An 18996-nucleotide genomic window follows, 5' to 3' on the forward strand; every position below is an offset into this window, starting at 1 on the left:
TTGCGTTCGTACTTATCCGTAATTTAACAATAATTCAATGTTTGTACATTTAGAAAAATGTTTGTACATTTTTCTAAAGATTTTGAAATAATTTGATACATAAGTGGGATATGATTTTTTTATTGTAAAGATTTACACAACTTTGAATATTTATAATGATATTTTAAATATTTTGTTTAGGATATATGTGAGTGTGTATGTGTGTCTCTTTGTTGAGCACACACACATACATATATATATATGATATAGTCTAATACTTTTCTGATTATGCTTAATGTATATCTAATAATATATATTAAAGAAATAGAAAAATATCAATGCACAATATCTCACTTGTAGCCACAAATGGATATTTTCTTTGGCAAAACTAGAATTAATAGTTATTAAGTAAAATAAAATAGTTTATAAACATTATAATCACATTTTATGCATCAGATCGTATATGTGTACGTAATTGTATTTGTATGTATAATTAGATTGTCTGTAGAAAGGAAATGAAATTGAAATTTTCCTGTGGCTTTAACGTAACGTTAATTAGCTTAATGTAAATAAGATTTATGATAATATTAAAATGATAAAATGTGTTTTCGCAAAGATTAATAGTGATTTTAACATAAATTTACTATAATATTTTAAAAATAAATTTAACAAAGTATCCTTAAAAGGTGTTTGAAATTAGTAACGAACTCTGGTGTTCGATACAAGAAGCAGGAGTTGGCTAGAGTGGAATCGGGGCTGCGTTCCGAGGTTCACTGCCAGTATTGAAAATACATGGTTTGTGTCACGTATGACACATAGATATGACACATATATAGATTTTCAGTACTGGTAGTGCAGCCTGTTCTACATTAGTTGCAAGTCGTAGGAATTCACCAATCACAGTCGAATATTCTCTTAACATTCGACTATGATTGGTGGATTTCTGCGACTTGCGTTCTGTCTTGCACTAATGTAGAACGGGCTTGAATATCGGAACGCTTAGTACATTCGTCCTTTTCGAGGTGAAATCAGAAGGACTCGATTATTCCACGGTTCTTTCATTGTGTGCGATTGCATTTCCAACTAACGAATAAAGTGCGACAACAAGGAAATCGAAGAAATGGGTGATATAAAATCTTTTTTCCATCAGTGGTGCGGAAAAAACGCTAAAGAACCACAATTCGATGTTCGTCCAACAGGTAATTGTCCGAAACCTAGGTTATTACTTCGATTTTAACACAAATTATACCTAATTTTACGTATCTTAGGACCGAAGCACAGACAACGCTTTCTCTGCGAACTTCGAATATCGGGATTTGACTATGTCGGTGCAGGCAATTCTACTAATAAAAAGGATGCACAGGGCAACGCTGCTAAAGATTATGTCAATTACTTGGTTCGTACGGGTCGTGTGAATCCTAACGATGTGCCAAGAGAAGCTTTGACGACGCAAGCGACTTCAAACGATGGCATTGTGAACGACCCTATTTCAATACCGATGAAATCAGTATCAGTATATCAAGGAGGCATGGGACCAAATGACATTGGTCAAGCTTACAGGCCTTACAGTGAACATGGTCATAGTAACTACACATACATGGACAGATTGGCAGACCAAAAGAAGGTGGAAGATGCGGAGGATGTTGATGTAAACTCTGGCATACATGGCAACTGGACGATTGAGAATGCAAAATCCAAACTCCACCAGTTTATGCAAACTAACAAAATTAACACTGATTACAAGTATACTCCGGTTGGTCCGGATCATACGAGGTATGGTGTCTTGCAATGGAGTCCTTTTCTAGGACTGGAGTTGCAATGCAGTGACATTAGTTGAACTTGCATTTTGCAATTGTTTTCTAAAAAAAATATTTACCGATTGTTATACCATTTGAAATTTTACAAGACCACTTTGGAGTACATTGCTTGCTTACGCACATCCAAAGCTGGTGTAAGAGAGCAGTTTTTTAACTCTCTTGTGCACAGATAATTGTGATGGCACATATAACCAAAACTTTTATTAAAGTGATAGTATTTAATAATGGTTTTGGTGCATTTATCCCGAGGAACTTTCTTTAATGTACTCCAATCTGGTCGTCTGTGATATCTTCAAATGGTAAGTTATTGTAACTTGTTGCAATTAATTAAGGGAATGAATGGAACCAAATAGTAAACTTGAAAATAGGCAATTGTTTCAAATATTGATTTAATTAAATATTTTTTATAGAGATTCTTTGTTTCAGTGAACTCCACAAGAAATTTGGATTTTTTTTTCTTTTGTTCCCTTAATTATTAATTGCAGTGATAACGCATAATATATGTATTGTTTATTATATAATAGAAATCATATTTTACAGGAGTTTTATGGCAGAAATGACAATTTATGTTTCCCAGCTTCTACGAAGTATGTTAATTTTTATTCGCAAAAATATTAAATATTCTATATTAGATCAAAATTCCTTGATATTGTTATGTGAATTGTTATGTGAATTAGATATCACCGGTCGTGAAACTGGATCAAACAAGCAAACTGCTTCAAAAAGTTGTGCTTTGTCTATTGTCCGTCAATTGTACCACTTGGGTATTATTGAGGCATTTAGTGGTACATTAAAGAAGAACAAAGATACTGAGCTACTGAAACCTTATCCTGTTAAAATATCACCAGAACTGGAAAATCAGATTCACGAAGTTCTAAATAAGTTGGATATAAAACCAGTTTGTGTTACTATGGTACTAAATATTGTTTAACTATGTTACAAATTATGCTTGTAGTATATATAATTTGCTGCTTTTACTGAACCGTTTAATTGATTAATGATTGAAGCTAAAGCATTTGCTCACACATTATAGGTGGCGGACATAAAAGTAGAAAATAGCCGCTCATCGAATACTGGTATATCTTTATTGACGAATCAAGTTTTGGATGACTTCATATCGTCCGTGCCGCAACCTGCTGGCGTTGTAAGCTGGTCACCACCTCAAGCAAATTGGAATCCATGGACGGGATGTAACATTGACGAAGGACCTTTATCAACGACGTCTTTAGATCAACTGTCGGAAGACCTGATGAATGAACAGCGAACTAAGTTGCAGGACGATTCCAACTTGCAAGCGAGAATCAAGGCTAGATCGAACTTGCCTGTTTCCTCCATGAAAAACGAGATTATGAACGCTATTAATGAAAATCCGATCGTCATCATACGCGGTAATACGGGTTGCGGCAAAACTACGCAAGTTTGTCAGTTTATTCTGGACGATTATATCGCGTCCAGTCAAGGCGCGTATTGCAGTATAGTTGTCACTCAGCCAAGACGAATCTCAGCCGTGTCCGTGGCTGACAGAGTTGCCGCAGAAAGATGTGAGAGTTTGGGACAATCGGTCGGATATTCCGTAAGATTCGAATCCTGTCTACCGAGACCTTATGCCAGTATAATGTTTTGCACTGTTGGCGTACTTTTACGAAAATTAGAGGGCGGTCTTAGAGGCGTGTCGCACGTTATCGTGGACGAGATTCACGAGAGGGATGTCAATTCTGATTTTATCATGGTAGTGCTCAGAGATATGATCCATATGTATCCAGATCTCAGACTTATTCTTATGTCTGCAACGATCGACACTACGCTGTTCAGCGACTACTTCAACAAGTGTCCCGTGATAGAGATACCTGGTAGAGCGTATCCCGTGAAACAGTATTTCTTGGAAGACTGTATAGAATTGACGATGTTCGTACCACCGATGATTTCAGGCAAACGTAAGTCCAAGGATACGGACGATCTGCCGTTGGACAGTGACCCTGATGAAAATCTAAATAAAATCATTGATAATTCATATTCGCTCCAAACTAAAAACGCTATGGCGCAGCTAACAGAAAAGGAAATAAGCTTTGAGCTAATAGAAATACTGTTGAAATATATAAAGGCGCAGAATATTCCAGGCGCTGTGCTAATCTTCCTTCCTGGCTGGAATTTGATATTCGCGCTAATGAAACATCTTCAGCAGCATCCTCTCTTTGGCGGGTCATCCTACTTCGTCATACCGCTACACTCGCAGTTACCTAGAGAAGATCAGCGCAAAGTTTTTGATCCTGTACCGTCTACCGTAACGAAGATTATTCTGTCTACGAATATCGCAGAAACTTCGATTACGATCGATGACATTGTCTATGTCATAGACTCTTGTAAAGCCAAGATGAAACTATTTACGTCTCACAACAATATGACTAATTATGCGACCGTTTGGGCCAGCAAAACCAATTTGGAGCAACGCAAGGGTAGAGCGGGTCGTGTTAAACCAGGCTTCTGCTTTCATCTATGCTCGAAGGCCAGATACAACAAGATGGATGAGCACATGACGCCAGAAATGTTCAGAACACCTTTGCACGAACTGGCCCTGAGTATCAAGCTGTTGAGATTAGGCAACATCGGGCGATTCTTGTCGAAGGCAATCGAACCGCCTCCTATCGACGCTGTGATCGAAGCGGAAGTTATGTTAAGAGGTACATTTTACTTGGCATTTTTACATTTTCTTTGGAAATGTTCTATTTACCAAATCTTTTTGCAGAGATGAAGTGCTTGGACAACAATGATGAGTTAACGCCCCTCGGAAAGATTCTGGCGCGTCTGCCAATAGAACCGCGTTTGGGAAAGATGATGATTCTAGGATGTATGTTCCGCGTCGGTGATTCACTCTCGACGATGGCAGCGAATAGTACTACCTTTCCCGAGGTGTACAACATGGGGCCCGATGTGAGGAGATTGACGATGCAGCAGAAGTGGTTCGCCGGAGCGAGATACAGCGACCACGTCGCGATGCTGCACGCTTTCCAAGCATGGGAGGAGACGAGAGCTAACGGCGAATATGCTGAACAAATATTCTGTGAGACGAAGAACTTGAGCTTACCTACTTTACGCATAACGTGGGAAGCTAAGGTTGTTAGCAAAATCGATCGTATATCGAACATCATGCGACGACGTTTCTCGCATACATGTCAGTAACGATGGATGTTTCTGTTTGTAGAATCAACTGCAAGCGCTCTTGCAAAGCGCCGGTTTTCCCGAGGAAACTCTTTGCGCGACACCGTTAAATTATCAAGCTGGTTCAGACGTCCGTCTTGACACGATCACAGCATTATTGTGCATGGGCCTCTATCCCAACGTGTGTTATCATAAGGAGAAGCGAAAGGTTCTCACTACGGAGTCGAAAGCCGCTTTGATTCACAAGACGTCGGTCAACTGCAGCAACTACGAACAGAACTTTCCGTTTCCGTTCTTCGTGTTCGGAGAAAAGGTAGGATATAAAGTAGATATTGTTAAAGATGATGTAAGTAATATATAATAAATAATTCGATGCTTGCTTATTAAACAATCACCCTCTTTTTTTTTTTATCAGATTCGTACTAGAGCTGTGTCCTGTAAGCAAATGACCATGGTGTCACCTATCCATTTGTTACTCTTCGGCTCCCGAAAGGTGGAATACATAGACAATGTTATAAGATTGGACAATTGGATAAATCTGGATATGAATCCGCAACACGCAGCAGCAATTGTTGCTCTGCGACCCGTTCTGGAGAGTCTGGTAGTGAGGGCATCTAAAGACCCGGAAACAATTCTAGAGTTGAGCTCTATTGAGGAAAAAGTAGGTGTCAAAGTCTGGAACAATTATATAATAATATATTTGGAACGTAATATTTAACAAAAAAGGATTATAACAAGGAGACATTTAACATAATATTATTTCTAACGATAATACAATCTTTTAAACATTGATGATTACTGACAAAAGAATTATATTATTTTTACTATTAGGTGCTGGACGTGATCAAATCGTTATGCAGCATGAATGCTTGCCGTTATGAATTGGAACAAATAAGTGGAGGCGGTTTTCAGTCACACCGCCCGCCGCGACCTGACTTTCAACCTTCTACTTATAGCAATCCTCCAAAATTAATGCGCGGAGATAATACCTATCGTAATTTATACAGTAGCAGCAGTTATGGGAATTACAGTGGATACAGAGGAGGAGTAGGTGCCGGTGGCGGCAGTAGCGTCTTTAATAGAGGATATGGAATGAACGGACCACGTGGTCGAGGAAATGGAGGATACCGAGGCAGTAGCAGTGGTGGTTATCGTGGATATTATTAATTTGTTTATTATTAATAAAACTATACGCAACAAAGAATGGTTAATAAGAGTCTTATTGCAGTTTTTGTAATAGGATTTTTATTATTCATTCCTTTCTGCATCTGAATTTTTTTTCAAAAACTGCTTCATTATAAATAATTTATAGCTATCCATTATAGTAAAAACGAATTATTAGATTGCAATTATACGTCATTCGATATAACTACTCTATACATCATATATCATTATAATTTTCATGAAATAAAAGCACTTCTTTTCTTACAGTAGAGATATTTAGTCAATGTTATATGTATGTGATCATACTTTAACATTTATCAAGTATATATATTACCTGGTTGAGATTAAAATATAGCTGCACGATTTTATACGATTTTCAACTTTAAATATGTATATGCAAGGTTGATAATCGTATAATCAATTACGATGTTAGTATATATAATTCGTGATTTCTGTGTAACATGGAATTATTTATGAATAAATATATAACATACTGATACCTATTCTTCGAGTGGCTGTTAAAATAGTTATTATTTTATCATTTATTAAAATATACAAAGGCTATACATACACAAAGTGAGAATAGCAAATTCTTGGATCTCCAGCACCGACTTGGTCGAGAACGATTGTAATTGTGCCGCGTGGATTTTTATCTGCCTATCGACGATAACACGCTATCAGTTAGCCCGCCATCCGACGCGCGCCGATGACGTTTCGCGTCGATGCCGCAGCCACCTAACGGAAGTGAACCGAGATTAGGACAAAAAAGCAACATCGTCGGATAGAGATGTCGTGTATCTATTTCCGATTCCGAACACGTCGTCGGGAGCGAAGTGGACAGCAGGTCGCTGGCTGACGAAAAATGGCGAAAATCCGCACGGTGCGAGAGTGACCGTTCATCGTCGATTGACAGTTGCACCGTGCCGAAGTGGCAGACGAGACCTAGAGAAAAAAAGGACTGCCGAGAAATCCGTTGTAATGGGTCACTCGCTACCGCGGCGACGCGTCGCGCGACCGTGAACACGGCTGACTGTCACGCTTGGAGCTCGCTTGAAGGACCAAAAAAAGTGATTCCGCAGCTCGGTGGTTGCGAAACGTCACGCGGAGTCGCATTATGACCCGCAACGGGTCTTTGATCAGTTAATCCATCCATCCGTCCATTCGTCCGTTTGTTCGTTTATTCTTAAATCTCGCATTACGAATTTTCGACGAACGAAGTGTGATAAGGACGACGATAAGACCAGGGATAATGCTTATTCCTATATTCGACCGCTCAACTCGATAATCTCAATACGTTTGAGCATTTTCGTCATCCTCCGTGCGAGCCTTGAACATATTTGCGAGGTTATATATATATATATACAGACACACACACACACACACACATACATATATATGCAGTTATGCGTTATCTGTCGCTCTACTCGCCGACAAATGTTGATCGTGGTGGGTTACTGTTGAGTCGCTTGCGAGATCGAGCAAACGGACGGTGTGGAAGGTGCTCCGATAGTCGGATCGACGTACGGTTAGAAATGCGCACTCCTCGGCGCTCTTTAACGACGTCTCGTGGAGCGGTGTCCGTTTAACTGGCTGTGAAAAGTGCAACATAACTGTATCAAGCCCAAAGAGTTGAGTAATGCATAAATTTTGGTTTCTTCATCTTCCGTTTATTGCCTAAGTATTGTGATAAAGGTGTTTTGAAATATTGATATTGCTTTCTAAAATGTTGAAATAATATAGCTGTTATATCACTAAATTTATATAATGTATGTCAAGTGTCCTGATAATAATATTTTGGTTTAGAGCAAATGTATTTATAAACTTGTACAAATTCGTTTTTGTAACACAATGTTCTTCTGTGTTACTCTCATAGATATATAGATATATACATACATAAAACACTGGTCAAAATGGATCAAGAAACGGTCTACGGCACACACGAAGATAGCCATGTTGTCATGTCAGAGAAGGTACAGTCTCTGGCAGGCAGTATCTATCAAGAATTTGAAAAGATGATAGCTAGATATGATGAGGATGTAGTGAAAGACTTAATGCCACTGCTAGTCAATGTGTTAGAATGTTTGGATATATCGTATACTGAAAACCAAGAACGTGAAGTTGAACTAGAGTTATTAAGGGAAGATAATGAACAGCTTGTCACACAATATGAAAGAGAAAAGCAATTAAGAAAAGCATCAGATCAGGTAATGCTTCTTTCCTATAAATCAAGTTACTCTGTAATTTACAAATTATATTGTGTTCAATATATAATATAATTACATATAATTAAACATTTTTTTCTGTTAGAAACTTCTGGAGTTGGAAGATGTTTCCGAAGATGAGAGAAAAGAGCTTCTGTCAAAAATTGATAGCTTAGAATCTATTGTAAGAATGTTGGAGCTCAAGACCAAGAATTCACATGATCATGGTACAAATGTCAATAGTGCTTCCAGCCTACCAATACACAATTCTTTTTACAGTAGAGTAGATTATTTTGTTTTCTACATTTATGTTGCTCATTGTTCATACATGTATTTATACATAATATTATGTTTTATGGTAAGAATTGTATGCAAAGGATATGGGATTTAAATTTTGTTTACTTCTACATTTGTTTTGGTTATCTTTTTATTTTATTATTTGATATTCATTTACTATATATATACCACTGTGTTTTTTCTAATGCATGATAAATAATTGCTCTTTTCTTTAACTTTAACTTGATAATAAAATTAACAAGTGATGTTTTAACTGCAAATCTTTTACTTGATTTAACTTTGTGTCAGTCTATTATATGTGTTTTGCATGTTTTATCATATTTGAAACTGCTTCATAGATTGTATTTGCATTAGACACATATATTTTCTCTCAGTTGGACGTCTCGAAGAAAAAGAAGCAGAACTGAAACGCGAGTATTCCCGGCTGCACGACCGATATACAGAACTATTCAAGACTCATGTCGATTATATGGAAAGGACCAAGATGTTGGTTGGTAGCACAGAAAGATTAGAAAGTGTATCTGCTGGCCGTGCACCATCCAGGTTACCTTCCCTTGGACTTGCTCATATGTCGCGTAGTTCCGGCCCGTTGAGTTATGGTTTCCAGAGTTTGGAAGCTAGTATAAATGCCGAAGATGTCCACGAGGATATCGTACCAAATACCGCTAATTTAAGAACGGAGATGTTGGATAGCAGCAGTGAAGCTGCTATTGAAACGTCTGACAAAAGCCAACTAACTGATCAACCAGTACAAGAAAACAAGACTACAGCTATATCTAGACGTATGTATTTCGTTAACAGTATTTTGTTGTTGTAGGTTTTTCTATTCTACAAGTTCAAAGTTTTTACCATAAGAATGTACTTGTGCAGACGAAAGTCCGGAAACTGAAGTACCGCCAACTTTAGTTACGCCAACAACACCTACTGTGGAAAAGTTTGCTACTACACCAAGTGGTAGAAGCAGAACTGAAAGAGAACAACGAAGCGGCAATACGTTGTATCAAGAACTAAGCTTTCAGGATGCGGATGCTCTCGGCGAGATGGACGAAGGAGCTGATATTACTGGTATTACATTATAAGGAGATATTATTTTAATGTTTCTCGTGCGGAATTAAATCAACTAACCATTCTCATGAAACTAACCAACTCATAATCTTACAGGAAGTTTAGTTCATCCTGGCGAATATGCTTCATCAGGTATGTTGATTAAAAAGATAGAACCTTTCATATGTGTATATATTTATCCATTTATATATTCATCCATTTCTCGAATTAACGATTTCTTTAACTTGTATTTGTGTTCCATTGTTTGTGCCTTCGCATCTCCTATGCTGACTCATCTCCAACGCGCGATTGCATGGCACTAACTCATCATGCAGTCAATGACAACTTCTTTGGTAAGATATATGTCATTAATAATGTCCTATTCAACCATATATATCTTTCTGCAGTAATTAACGTTATGTTAAAACTAATAAATGAAATAATTATTGCTTTCTACATGAGAACTAATTATCAATAAAAATGGACGGTCACAATTACAATAGATACACATATTGTTTCTATTGCAAAATATCCTTTCTAATTCTCCGCTATGCATGTATATCATAATTAAGATAGGGATTTCAGGTGTAAAATATTTAACTTTGTATATTAGCGTTAATTTGTATTGTAGATATATTGTACATTTTGTTGTATTTTTTAGGTATGGGGAAAGAAGTAGAAAATCTTATTATGGAGAACAATGAGCTGCTAGCCACAAAGTAAGTTCTATACTAATACCCAGGTAAAAATATACTTGTTAAATGTATGTGAAATTTCATAGTCTAACGTTATACATTTTTTTACAGAAATGCGCTTAATGTTGTCAAAGATGATCTAATTGTTAAGGTGGATGAATTGACGAGGTGAGTTATTGTCAAAATTTTTTCGTATGCAAGATCATTATGATTTTAGAACGTTATTGGATAATATGTAAAATTTCTAGTGAGCAAGAGATATTACGCGAAGAAGTTCGAGGATTAAAACAGGCACGGGATCGATTACGGCAACGAGTCGTCGCACTCGAAGAGGAGCTGAAGAAAACCAAGGAGGAAGCGGAAGCAGCGGCTAAAGCGACGAAAAGCGACGACGAGGAAGACGTGCCACTGTCACAGAGAAAGCGATTTACGCGAGTGGAGATGGCGAGGGTGCTCATGGAACGAAATCAATATAAAGAAAGATTTATGGAGCTTCAAGAGGCTGTCAGGTGGACGGAGATGATACGAGCCAGTAAAACCGACCCTTCCAGTATCTCGGGAGCGAAAGGTTCAGTGTGGAAGTTGTACGTTTACTACACATAGCGTTTACCGAACTAAAAGGGACCAAGGAAAAGAAAAAGATTAATCCGGCGTTTTAGTTTTAGTAATCTCTTCACGGGACCGGCCGATCGAGGGACCTTGGTGCGTTCTACCCACACATTACCGCATGTACGTTATAGTGCTCCGGCTAACCAGGTCGTACCAGCGCCGCCTTTGGATGCCATGCGTAGACGTACGTTGAAAAGTCGTCAAGACTTTCTCGACCAAGGAGACACCATGTGAGAAATCAATCAAATTTTATATATGCACGTAGATATTAGATCGATTCGACTTCGGGACCTGCTTAATTTTACCTGATTAGTTAGATGATATTTCTATTTCTCTTCTTCATATTATGTGCTTTCTTTTTATCTCATCTATATTTAATAATCATGAGTTCACTTTTTACCAAGGAGATTATTTTTCTCGTGGGTGCACAATGCTACATAGGTTCAATTCAATATGTAACTTTTGCTCCGATTGCTCTTTGATATGAAAATCATGATAACGAATATACACAAAAGGTAATGCTGTTTTATCGTAATTCACTTGGGGCAAAGCCATGAAAACAGAAAGAACGAAGCAGACCGTTCCGGCGTAACTTTCTAAATTGCTCATCTTTACAGATTAGAATCCTCTTTGGTCAGTTGGGATCCATAAACTCTTTTGTGTCACGATTCGGTTATTAGTCTCAATTGCTCTAAAGAGAGATGTGAGTTTTTTTCTAGATAATATTGCCTATGTAATTGATCGGTTTGCGCGCATCGCTGCAGTACATGTACTAACCAGTCCTCCTACAGTTTTATGATACCGTTTGACATTGATTAATGGGTGTATCTGAAGAACAGAATACATCGGATTTAACTTTATTCATCGCATCTTTGAAAAGATCGGATCGTCCAAATTGAAACGGCGAAACGTTTCATGACAAATTCGAGTTATTCTTCTTTTTCTATTTTATTCTGTTCACTATATATCTATCTTTACTATTACATCCCTCGCAAACAGAAGACCCTTTTAAATATTATCGAGAATTTTGGCATGGTTTGTATATTGTACTATGATGACATATATGATTATATCGCTCATAAGTGTGCAAGAAATGCACATTAGGCTGTCCGATAAATTATTTATCAATTTTTCACAGTAATGTTTGGAGAAAAAGGAAAATAATTTTGTAAATACGAATTTGTACAATTTTTGGAAAAATAATAATATACGATCGTTATTGATCGAAAGAAATAAATGAAGTTTTGATTACGTTATAAACTTGGCTTTTATTTCACTCTTGTTACTGCGCTTTTGGTCTTTTCGTTCGGGTTACGTCCTTGCCTCTCCTTCGTGGTGTTGTCAAGAGATACCTGGTTTTTCTGGCTTTCGGTGGGGTGCTTGTTGGTCAGCAGGTAAATCTGTTCCGCTCTACTCTTTTAACTTTCCGCTTCAACATCAGAACAACATAAGAAGTACTATATCATAAAATGTATCTGTTTTATGTACCTAATGTACAAGCGTTCTATGTATTAACAAATTCGCAAGAGTGAGAGATGTTGTATTGTCATTGCTGTATCAATGAGGATGGAACCAAATGATCGAGGATATGTGTGATGGAAATGGAGATGGTAGTGCGCAATGAACAGCAGTCACAGTATATTAACTCGGAAAAGTTACAATTGTCTTCTCCCTTTTCGAATAAAAGCTCTCGAGCATGTGATTATTAACGCATCTATCCGTGTCCTCTTTACAGATCGTCCGAAAAACTCGTAGCGAGACGTGCAAGCGAACGAAGAGAGCAGTATCGCCAGGTGCGAGCGCACGTCAGGAAAGAGGATGGTCGTCTTCAGGCATACGGGTGGAGCTTGCCAGGAAAACCGAGTGCGCCTGTCAGACAGCCTGTCCCAGTGCCAGTCTACTGCCGACCGCTGCAAGAAACCGAGCCAGGTATGAAGGTACGTATTGTGTTCATGAGGTAAAAATAATTAAAAAATTGGTAAAATTGAAACGTCGTCGGCGCAGATCTGGTGCGGTGCCGGTGTCAACCTGAGCGGCGGTAAGACGCGCGACGGCGGTTGCATGATCGGCGGTAGTGTGTTTTACGCCGCTGAGGCGCGAGAAACGAGCAACACGAAGACGGATGCCGAGGACGCGGTTGAACATCTGGACAAAGAGCTGCAGGAAAACGAGAACCGGCGACTCGAGGCGGAACGATGGGATCAGCAGCTTAGCTCGCTCGTCTGGATCTGCACTTCGACGCAGAAGATGTCGAAAGTCACTGTAATAGATGCGAATAATCCGGCAGACATTCTGGAAGTGTTCAACGTTTGTCAGGGACATTTGCTTTGCATCGCTAGTGTGCCCGGTGCCAAAGAGAGCGACTATACCCAGTCCTCGAATGAAAATTCAATTCGTACGACGAATGGGACTAACGACAGCGAGAACAACAACGGTGTTAACGAGGACGTTACGAACGCGAACGAGAGTAACGAGCAGAACGGTCAGAAAAATCATCAGGACGGTGAACTTCTTGTTGACAAGAGCAAGAGCGAATCCGACAATCCGTCTGATGATCAAGCGAACGAGAACACCGAGAAGACTGCCGAGACAGATCAGAATTCGACGAACGAACCCCAGAGTCTGGAAAGTATAGACAGCGAAACGGCGAACCTAGGAAAGGTTCATTTTGTACGTTGCAGTGCTGATGTGTTCCCGTCGCGGTTGAACGGCAAGGACACCGTGAACGAGGAGACGAAGGAAGAAGAGGTCGGCGAAGAGACGCCCATCGAGAAGATGTCGTCTATACAACCGACCATGTGGCTCGGTGCTCAGAACGGCGCAGTTTTCGTTCATTCAGCCGTGGCCAAGTGGTCAGTGTGCTTGCATTCCGTGAAACTGAGAGATGCAGCGTTAGCTATTGTGTACGTAACTCCTTGAATGATAATCGAGATTTCGTTTGCGGTCTTCGACACGATGGATAAAAATCCTCTTTGTTCTTTCTTTTCGTTAGACACGTGCAAGGTCGAGTCCTGGTTGCTCTGGCGGATGGCACCGTTACGATATTTCGCAGAGGCGCAGATGGACAATGGGATTTGTCCCAGTACCATGTGATTACGTTAGGTAGTCCTCAACATTCCATCAGGTGCATGACCGCGGTTAGCGGAAAGACTGTTTGGTGCGGATACAGAAACAAGATTCACGTGATCGATCCTATTTCAATGACCCTCGAGGTACGAAGTGAACGCTGACAAGATTAAAAAACATATTTCCACGATCCGTCTGAGATCCATATTCTCAAAGAATGCAGGAAGTTTTCTATAGATTCGATCGATATAAGCCCCCCTCACCGTTTTATTGATACCTAATTAATATAAAACGATTTTTCACAGTGCACAGTCGATGCGCATCCTCGTAGAGAGTCTCAAGTGCGGCAGCTCGCCTGGTTGGGTGAGGGTGTGTGGGTCAGCATCAGACTCGATTCGACGCTAAGGCTTTATCACGCTCATACCTATCAACATTTGCAAGACGTCGATATAGAGCCGTACGTCAGCAAGATGCTCGGTACGGGCAAGCTCGGATTCTCCTTCGTGCGCATTACTGCCTTACTAATTTCTTCAAATAGGCTGTGGATCGGTACCGGCAATGGTGTGATAATATCGGTGCCGCTGTCAGAAAGTGAGTGCAACAATTAAGTGTAAGAATTATACCTCGGCATCGACATTCGCTAATTCGACGTTATGTTCCGTAGGTGCGGGCGGTTCAATGGCGGTATCCAGAGTGCAGGCAGGAAATAATAAAAGTGACGCGCCTGGAGTTGGCGTCAGAATCTTCGCGTCGGATCGTGGGGTCACTCCGGGAAGCTTCATACCCTACTGCAGCATGGCTCATGCGCAGCTCAGCTTTCATGGACACAGAGACGCTGTGAAAATGTTCGTTGCCGTACCTGGTAAGTGTTTTAAATATTAGTGAGAAGAATTGTCATTGTTACCGTGTATCGAATATCTGAAGAAAACAATGGCTTCTTAAACGAGAGAGCTTTCCCACATTATCTCTTTTTTTTAGGTCATGGTGGTCAGAGCGCGATAACGGACGGAACACAGCCTGCGATGCTTGTTCTTTCCGGCGGTGAGGGTTATATTGACTTTAGGGTTGGTAAGTAAATTTTGCGTGTTACAAGGTACATCTGTCCAATGACGAATCTCAGATAAATTGTGTAGAAATCATCGTAGAGAAACACAAATCCTTCTTTTTTATTATTATTACCACATCGTTTTTCCTTATTTTTATAAGAAAATCAGTAGAAATTTTTGTATTTTTTAATAAACGGTTATTGTAATTTCAGCAGAGGAAGCCGAAGACGAGAGTGATGTGGCGACACACCTAATTGTGTGGCAGATGGTCAGGTATGCCCCCAGAGAGAAGCAAGAAGTAACTGATCCCTGTTATTAATTTCATTCAACATTCTTTACCCTGTCCTGTCTTGAAACGAATGTTTCATCATTAATTGGTGCATCCTTAACTAACAGAACGACGTTTCCTACTGTTGCACGGTACAATAAAGTCGACTAACAGCATCTCTACAACCTAGACATCTCAAAATAATGCAAAACGATCTCATCATTCTTTACACTGAGCATACATACAAATACATCTAATGCACACGCGCGAAGTTTAACGTTAAGTTTTCGAATTATTCGAGTGTAAGAGAAGGAACTTGGCATTCCGACTTCTTATGCAATTGTAAAAAAAGCATTATACATTGCTTCTTTTATTCTCTGGGGGTTGGGCTTTCCCACCTGTCATGCATCGTGTCTTGTATAAAAGTGCTATTTATATCTTGCACGGACTTTTATCATTCGGGCGACGACGTTTATTCGATACGGACAGTGATAAACTCGCTATGATCATTTTTCAGGTGACGGGGATGAAACAGAGGAGGGTATGGACCGATCGAATGCCGCAGTTAACAACACGGAAGAACACGGCGAGCAGAGTCATCTGATCGTATGGCAGGTGCAGTGTCCTTTATCGATGCCAATGAATGGCTAGCCTACGGACAGAGGTAACGAGCGCGAGCCGACGGACGATCCGGCTTACGACGACGCAACGTCGTTGACGAACGATCATTGGATCGTAGATTGTGGATTGTGGGACGCAATTGTACCCGAGCAAGCTGTTTTCGTCGTCGCGAACTAATGTGCTACCTATCTATTCACCTAAATATAAATACTTGTGTAACGATCGTAGCGGAGTACGTTAATAAATTCTGAAGTAACTAGTGCGATCTCGCGTTAGCGGAGCAATCACGGCGCTGACGACGTACCGAGTCACTTACTTTTTCGGAATTTTACGAGCAATCGTGCTGTTTTATCTCGCAACAGAAGTGCGTCGGAAGACTCCACAAGTCTCTCCGCGCCATGACTAGAATCTCAATCCTTCTCAATGCCGACAACTTCTCGCTTTTCTCGCGTTAAGCCGCACCCCGACCTTTAAGCTTTTACGTAGGAATCGAGCGCGACGAGAGATAGAATCGAATTATATAAAAATTCAATCGAATTGAATTATCTTACGCGAGGCGCGTCGAGATCTTTCTCGTGCCGATGTTAGTCAGACGAGTGTTCATTTCGGAATATCGTGCTCCACGGACGGAAATGTTGACAAGTCCGTCGACCGTAATTTCCGGCAATCATTGTGATAATACGACGAAGATGTTAATACACGAGGCGATAAATTTCGACGAGATGCTGCCGTGACACACATTTGCTACACACATCACCGCAATAAAAATTGTTCATCATTTGTTCAAAGTACCTCGCGTATGTATGTGCCTGTTCGCGATATCCTGCATAATCGCTGTTTGTACACGCGGTATGTGCGAAGGAAATGTAATAAGGTGCGTGCGACTCAGGCAGACTTTTAAGCATAATGTAATCTTACGTTATCTAATTGTTATGTAATCATTATGTTACGTTATCTTATGTCGGGCAGTATATTATTTCCTTGATCTAATCGCTTTTATTCGCATACAACGTATCGAGCATAACGATAATAATATAATAATATTAATATAATAATATTAACAAAATAATATATATTCCGTTTCTCTTCTTGATCAAGCGTCGATGGTGTAAATAATATGTTTATATAGCGCTCTGTGTGTAGATCCGTGATCTTTTAATTATTTTTTCGCGTCAGCTGCATGGGCTGATCGTTTTACGTACGTCAAGCGAAAGATTCCGTACAAGGGGAAAATAAGAGAATATAACATATGCTGAATAGTGTAACTAAAAACAAAAATTTGATCGAATTGACAAAAATCAGCTGCGTGATATACACGATGTGCGAGCAACTGCTAACTAAAATACAGTGGAAACCAGAGACCGCTGCTTTTTTGTCTGTATTCTTGTCGGCAGCAGTAAGAGCAGCAGTATTATAAATAAGTAATGGTATAAATAACCGTAACGTTTATTATTTAAATGAAATTTATTTTACTTTTACTTTTTGATTAAGCAGTTAGAATCTTACTCGGCTAAACGTAGCGTCTTTTGGCGGCTCATGCGATCGTTAGGAACGACAAGGCCGACGATGTACATAATACTACGTTAATATAGCGCCGTGTGTGTATGTGTTTGTAGATCCGTAATTGAATTTGTTTCGCGTCGGTGAACGAAAGAGCGGAGTAATTTTACATGCCTGTAAACCCAGTGTCCTCTGTTTTTGTGACCCTAACATCACCCACAGTGTACTACCAAAGAGGTGAAATGTAATAATTCGATTATGTTGTTTATATAAATTGCGACGAAGAAACTGTATCCCAGTGAGCAATCTGTTAGCAGATTGACGACAGATTCAATCAGGTTCTGTCGACAGATTCATAGGCATCTGTATCCGTATTCGGCTTGTGTTTTGTCGACAGAATCTGCTTGTATAAATCTTGTTGTATTTCTGATAGCAAACTGCTGACAAAGTCTGCAGCAAGTACTATGCAAAATCTGCTCTTGCAGATTTGACCATCTGGATGGATATGTTTTGTATTTTTGCGTGGCCTCGCGAGTCATGGGGCGTTTACATCTTTCGACAGTCGACGGTATCTCTGATGATATTGATCCGGTGATGATAAAGTTTTGTAAAGTTCCCACGTCGAGGTGCGCGACGCGGCACAACGGTTTAGGATACGATAGAAGAACTGCGTAATTATCGTGCTGAGCTGGCTTTCGATGTCGAGCTCGGAATTGTACCTGGCTCGGGTGGCGTTGTAACGGCATTAATAAACGAAGTTGCGGAAACAGATTTCCTCGCCACCATCTTTTCGTCGTTGCACATCATCGAAATCAAATATTCGCGCGCGAACAAATAACCTGAAGTTTACTTTGCAAGCCATACTTCTAAAATGAAAAATGTCAGAGTTTATAATATGCGCGCTTCATGATTATTTGTGGCATGAATATATTTTTTTATTTTTAATATATTGAATTCGCTACATTGATATAGCGAATATATCTGCAATTTTTCTAAAAACTTTCCAATATCTAAATCTTGAATACAGAAATATTTATAAACATTTTAGTTCTAACGTTAGATTGATCGATTTATCGCATTTCCTTGAATCACTTTTAAATCACAGCGAAATATGTCTATAGGGAAGTTACATGAGGGACGTGAAGTATTATTTTTAGTGCATAAAATGTGATGATCAGTTGATGCAAATCTTGAATGGCTCATTTGTACTTCGTTCGATTTAATTAGCTATAGTTGTATTTTCGACGTGAGAAGAGATAACGATATTTATTACGATAATCTAATCATCGTATAGAAGATCCAAGGTACGCGATATCGTTCTTTCTCTATTTTTTGATGATTTTATCATATTAACCTATGAAACGTCAACATATCAGCATATCAAAAGATTTTATGTTATTTATTTCTCCGTCTTCTTGATTATTTCAAAGAAGAATTGTTGATATTTTTATTATTAGTATAAGATATTTTTATTTGTCATATAATACGATTTTTATTGAACGATATATTAATTGGTAAGATATATCTTTTAAA

The 18996-nt window shown here is 39.2% G+C and overlaps 2 protein-coding genes across 3 annotated transcripts; both read left to right on the forward strand.

Annotated features, from left to right (window-relative positions):
* Positions 1–928: 928 nt before the first annotated feature.
* On the forward strand, positions 929–8004 carry mle (dosage compensation regulator mle). Of its 2 annotated transcripts, XM_011149975.3 has the most exons (10): positions 929–1178; positions 1248–1752; positions 2337–2383; positions 2474–2709; positions 2830–4474; positions 4540–4907; positions 4996–5265; positions 5368–5613; positions 5784–7744; positions 7990–8004. In XM_011149975.3, the coding sequence occupies exons 1-9, from the start codon at positions 1100–1102 to the stop codon at positions 6117–6119; spliced, it is 3732 nt and encodes a 1243-aa protein (XP_011148277.1). In that variant the 5' UTR covers positions 929–1099; the 3' UTR covers positions 6120–7744; positions 7990–8004. The 2 variants fall into 2 exon arrangements, with proteins under 2 accessions (XP_011148277.1, XP_019699351.1); XM_019843792.2 differs by lacking the exons at positions 929–1178; positions 1248–1752 and adding an exon at positions 1768–2095.
* syd (JNK-interacting protein syd) lies at positions 7992–18234 on the forward strand. Its single transcript, XM_025305261.1, has 18 exons — positions 7992–8320; positions 8424–8544; positions 8989–9396; positions 9485–9679; positions 9776–9811; positions 9994–10011; positions 10320–10377; positions 10465–10521; positions 10602–10937; positions 11013–11192; positions 12309–12356; positions 12698–12899; positions 12967–13865; positions 13955–14174; positions 14334–14619; positions 14693–14890; positions 15007–15096; positions 15860–18234. Exons 1-18 carry the CDS (start codon positions 8027–8029, stop codon positions 15991–15993), a joined length of 3780 nt encoding a protein of 1259 aa, XP_025161046.1. The 5' UTR covers positions 7992–8026; the 3' UTR covers positions 15994–18234.
* Positions 18235–18996: the final 762 nt, after the last annotated feature.

The sequence above is a fragment of the Harpegnathos saltator genome, unplaced genomic scaffold (assembly GCF_003227715.2).
Source record: "Harpegnathos saltator strain DR-91 unplaced genomic scaffold, Hsal_v8.6 scaffold684, whole genome shotgun sequence".
Taxonomy (NCBI): domain Eukaryota; kingdom Metazoa; phylum Arthropoda; class Insecta; order Hymenoptera; family Formicidae; genus Harpegnathos; species Harpegnathos saltator.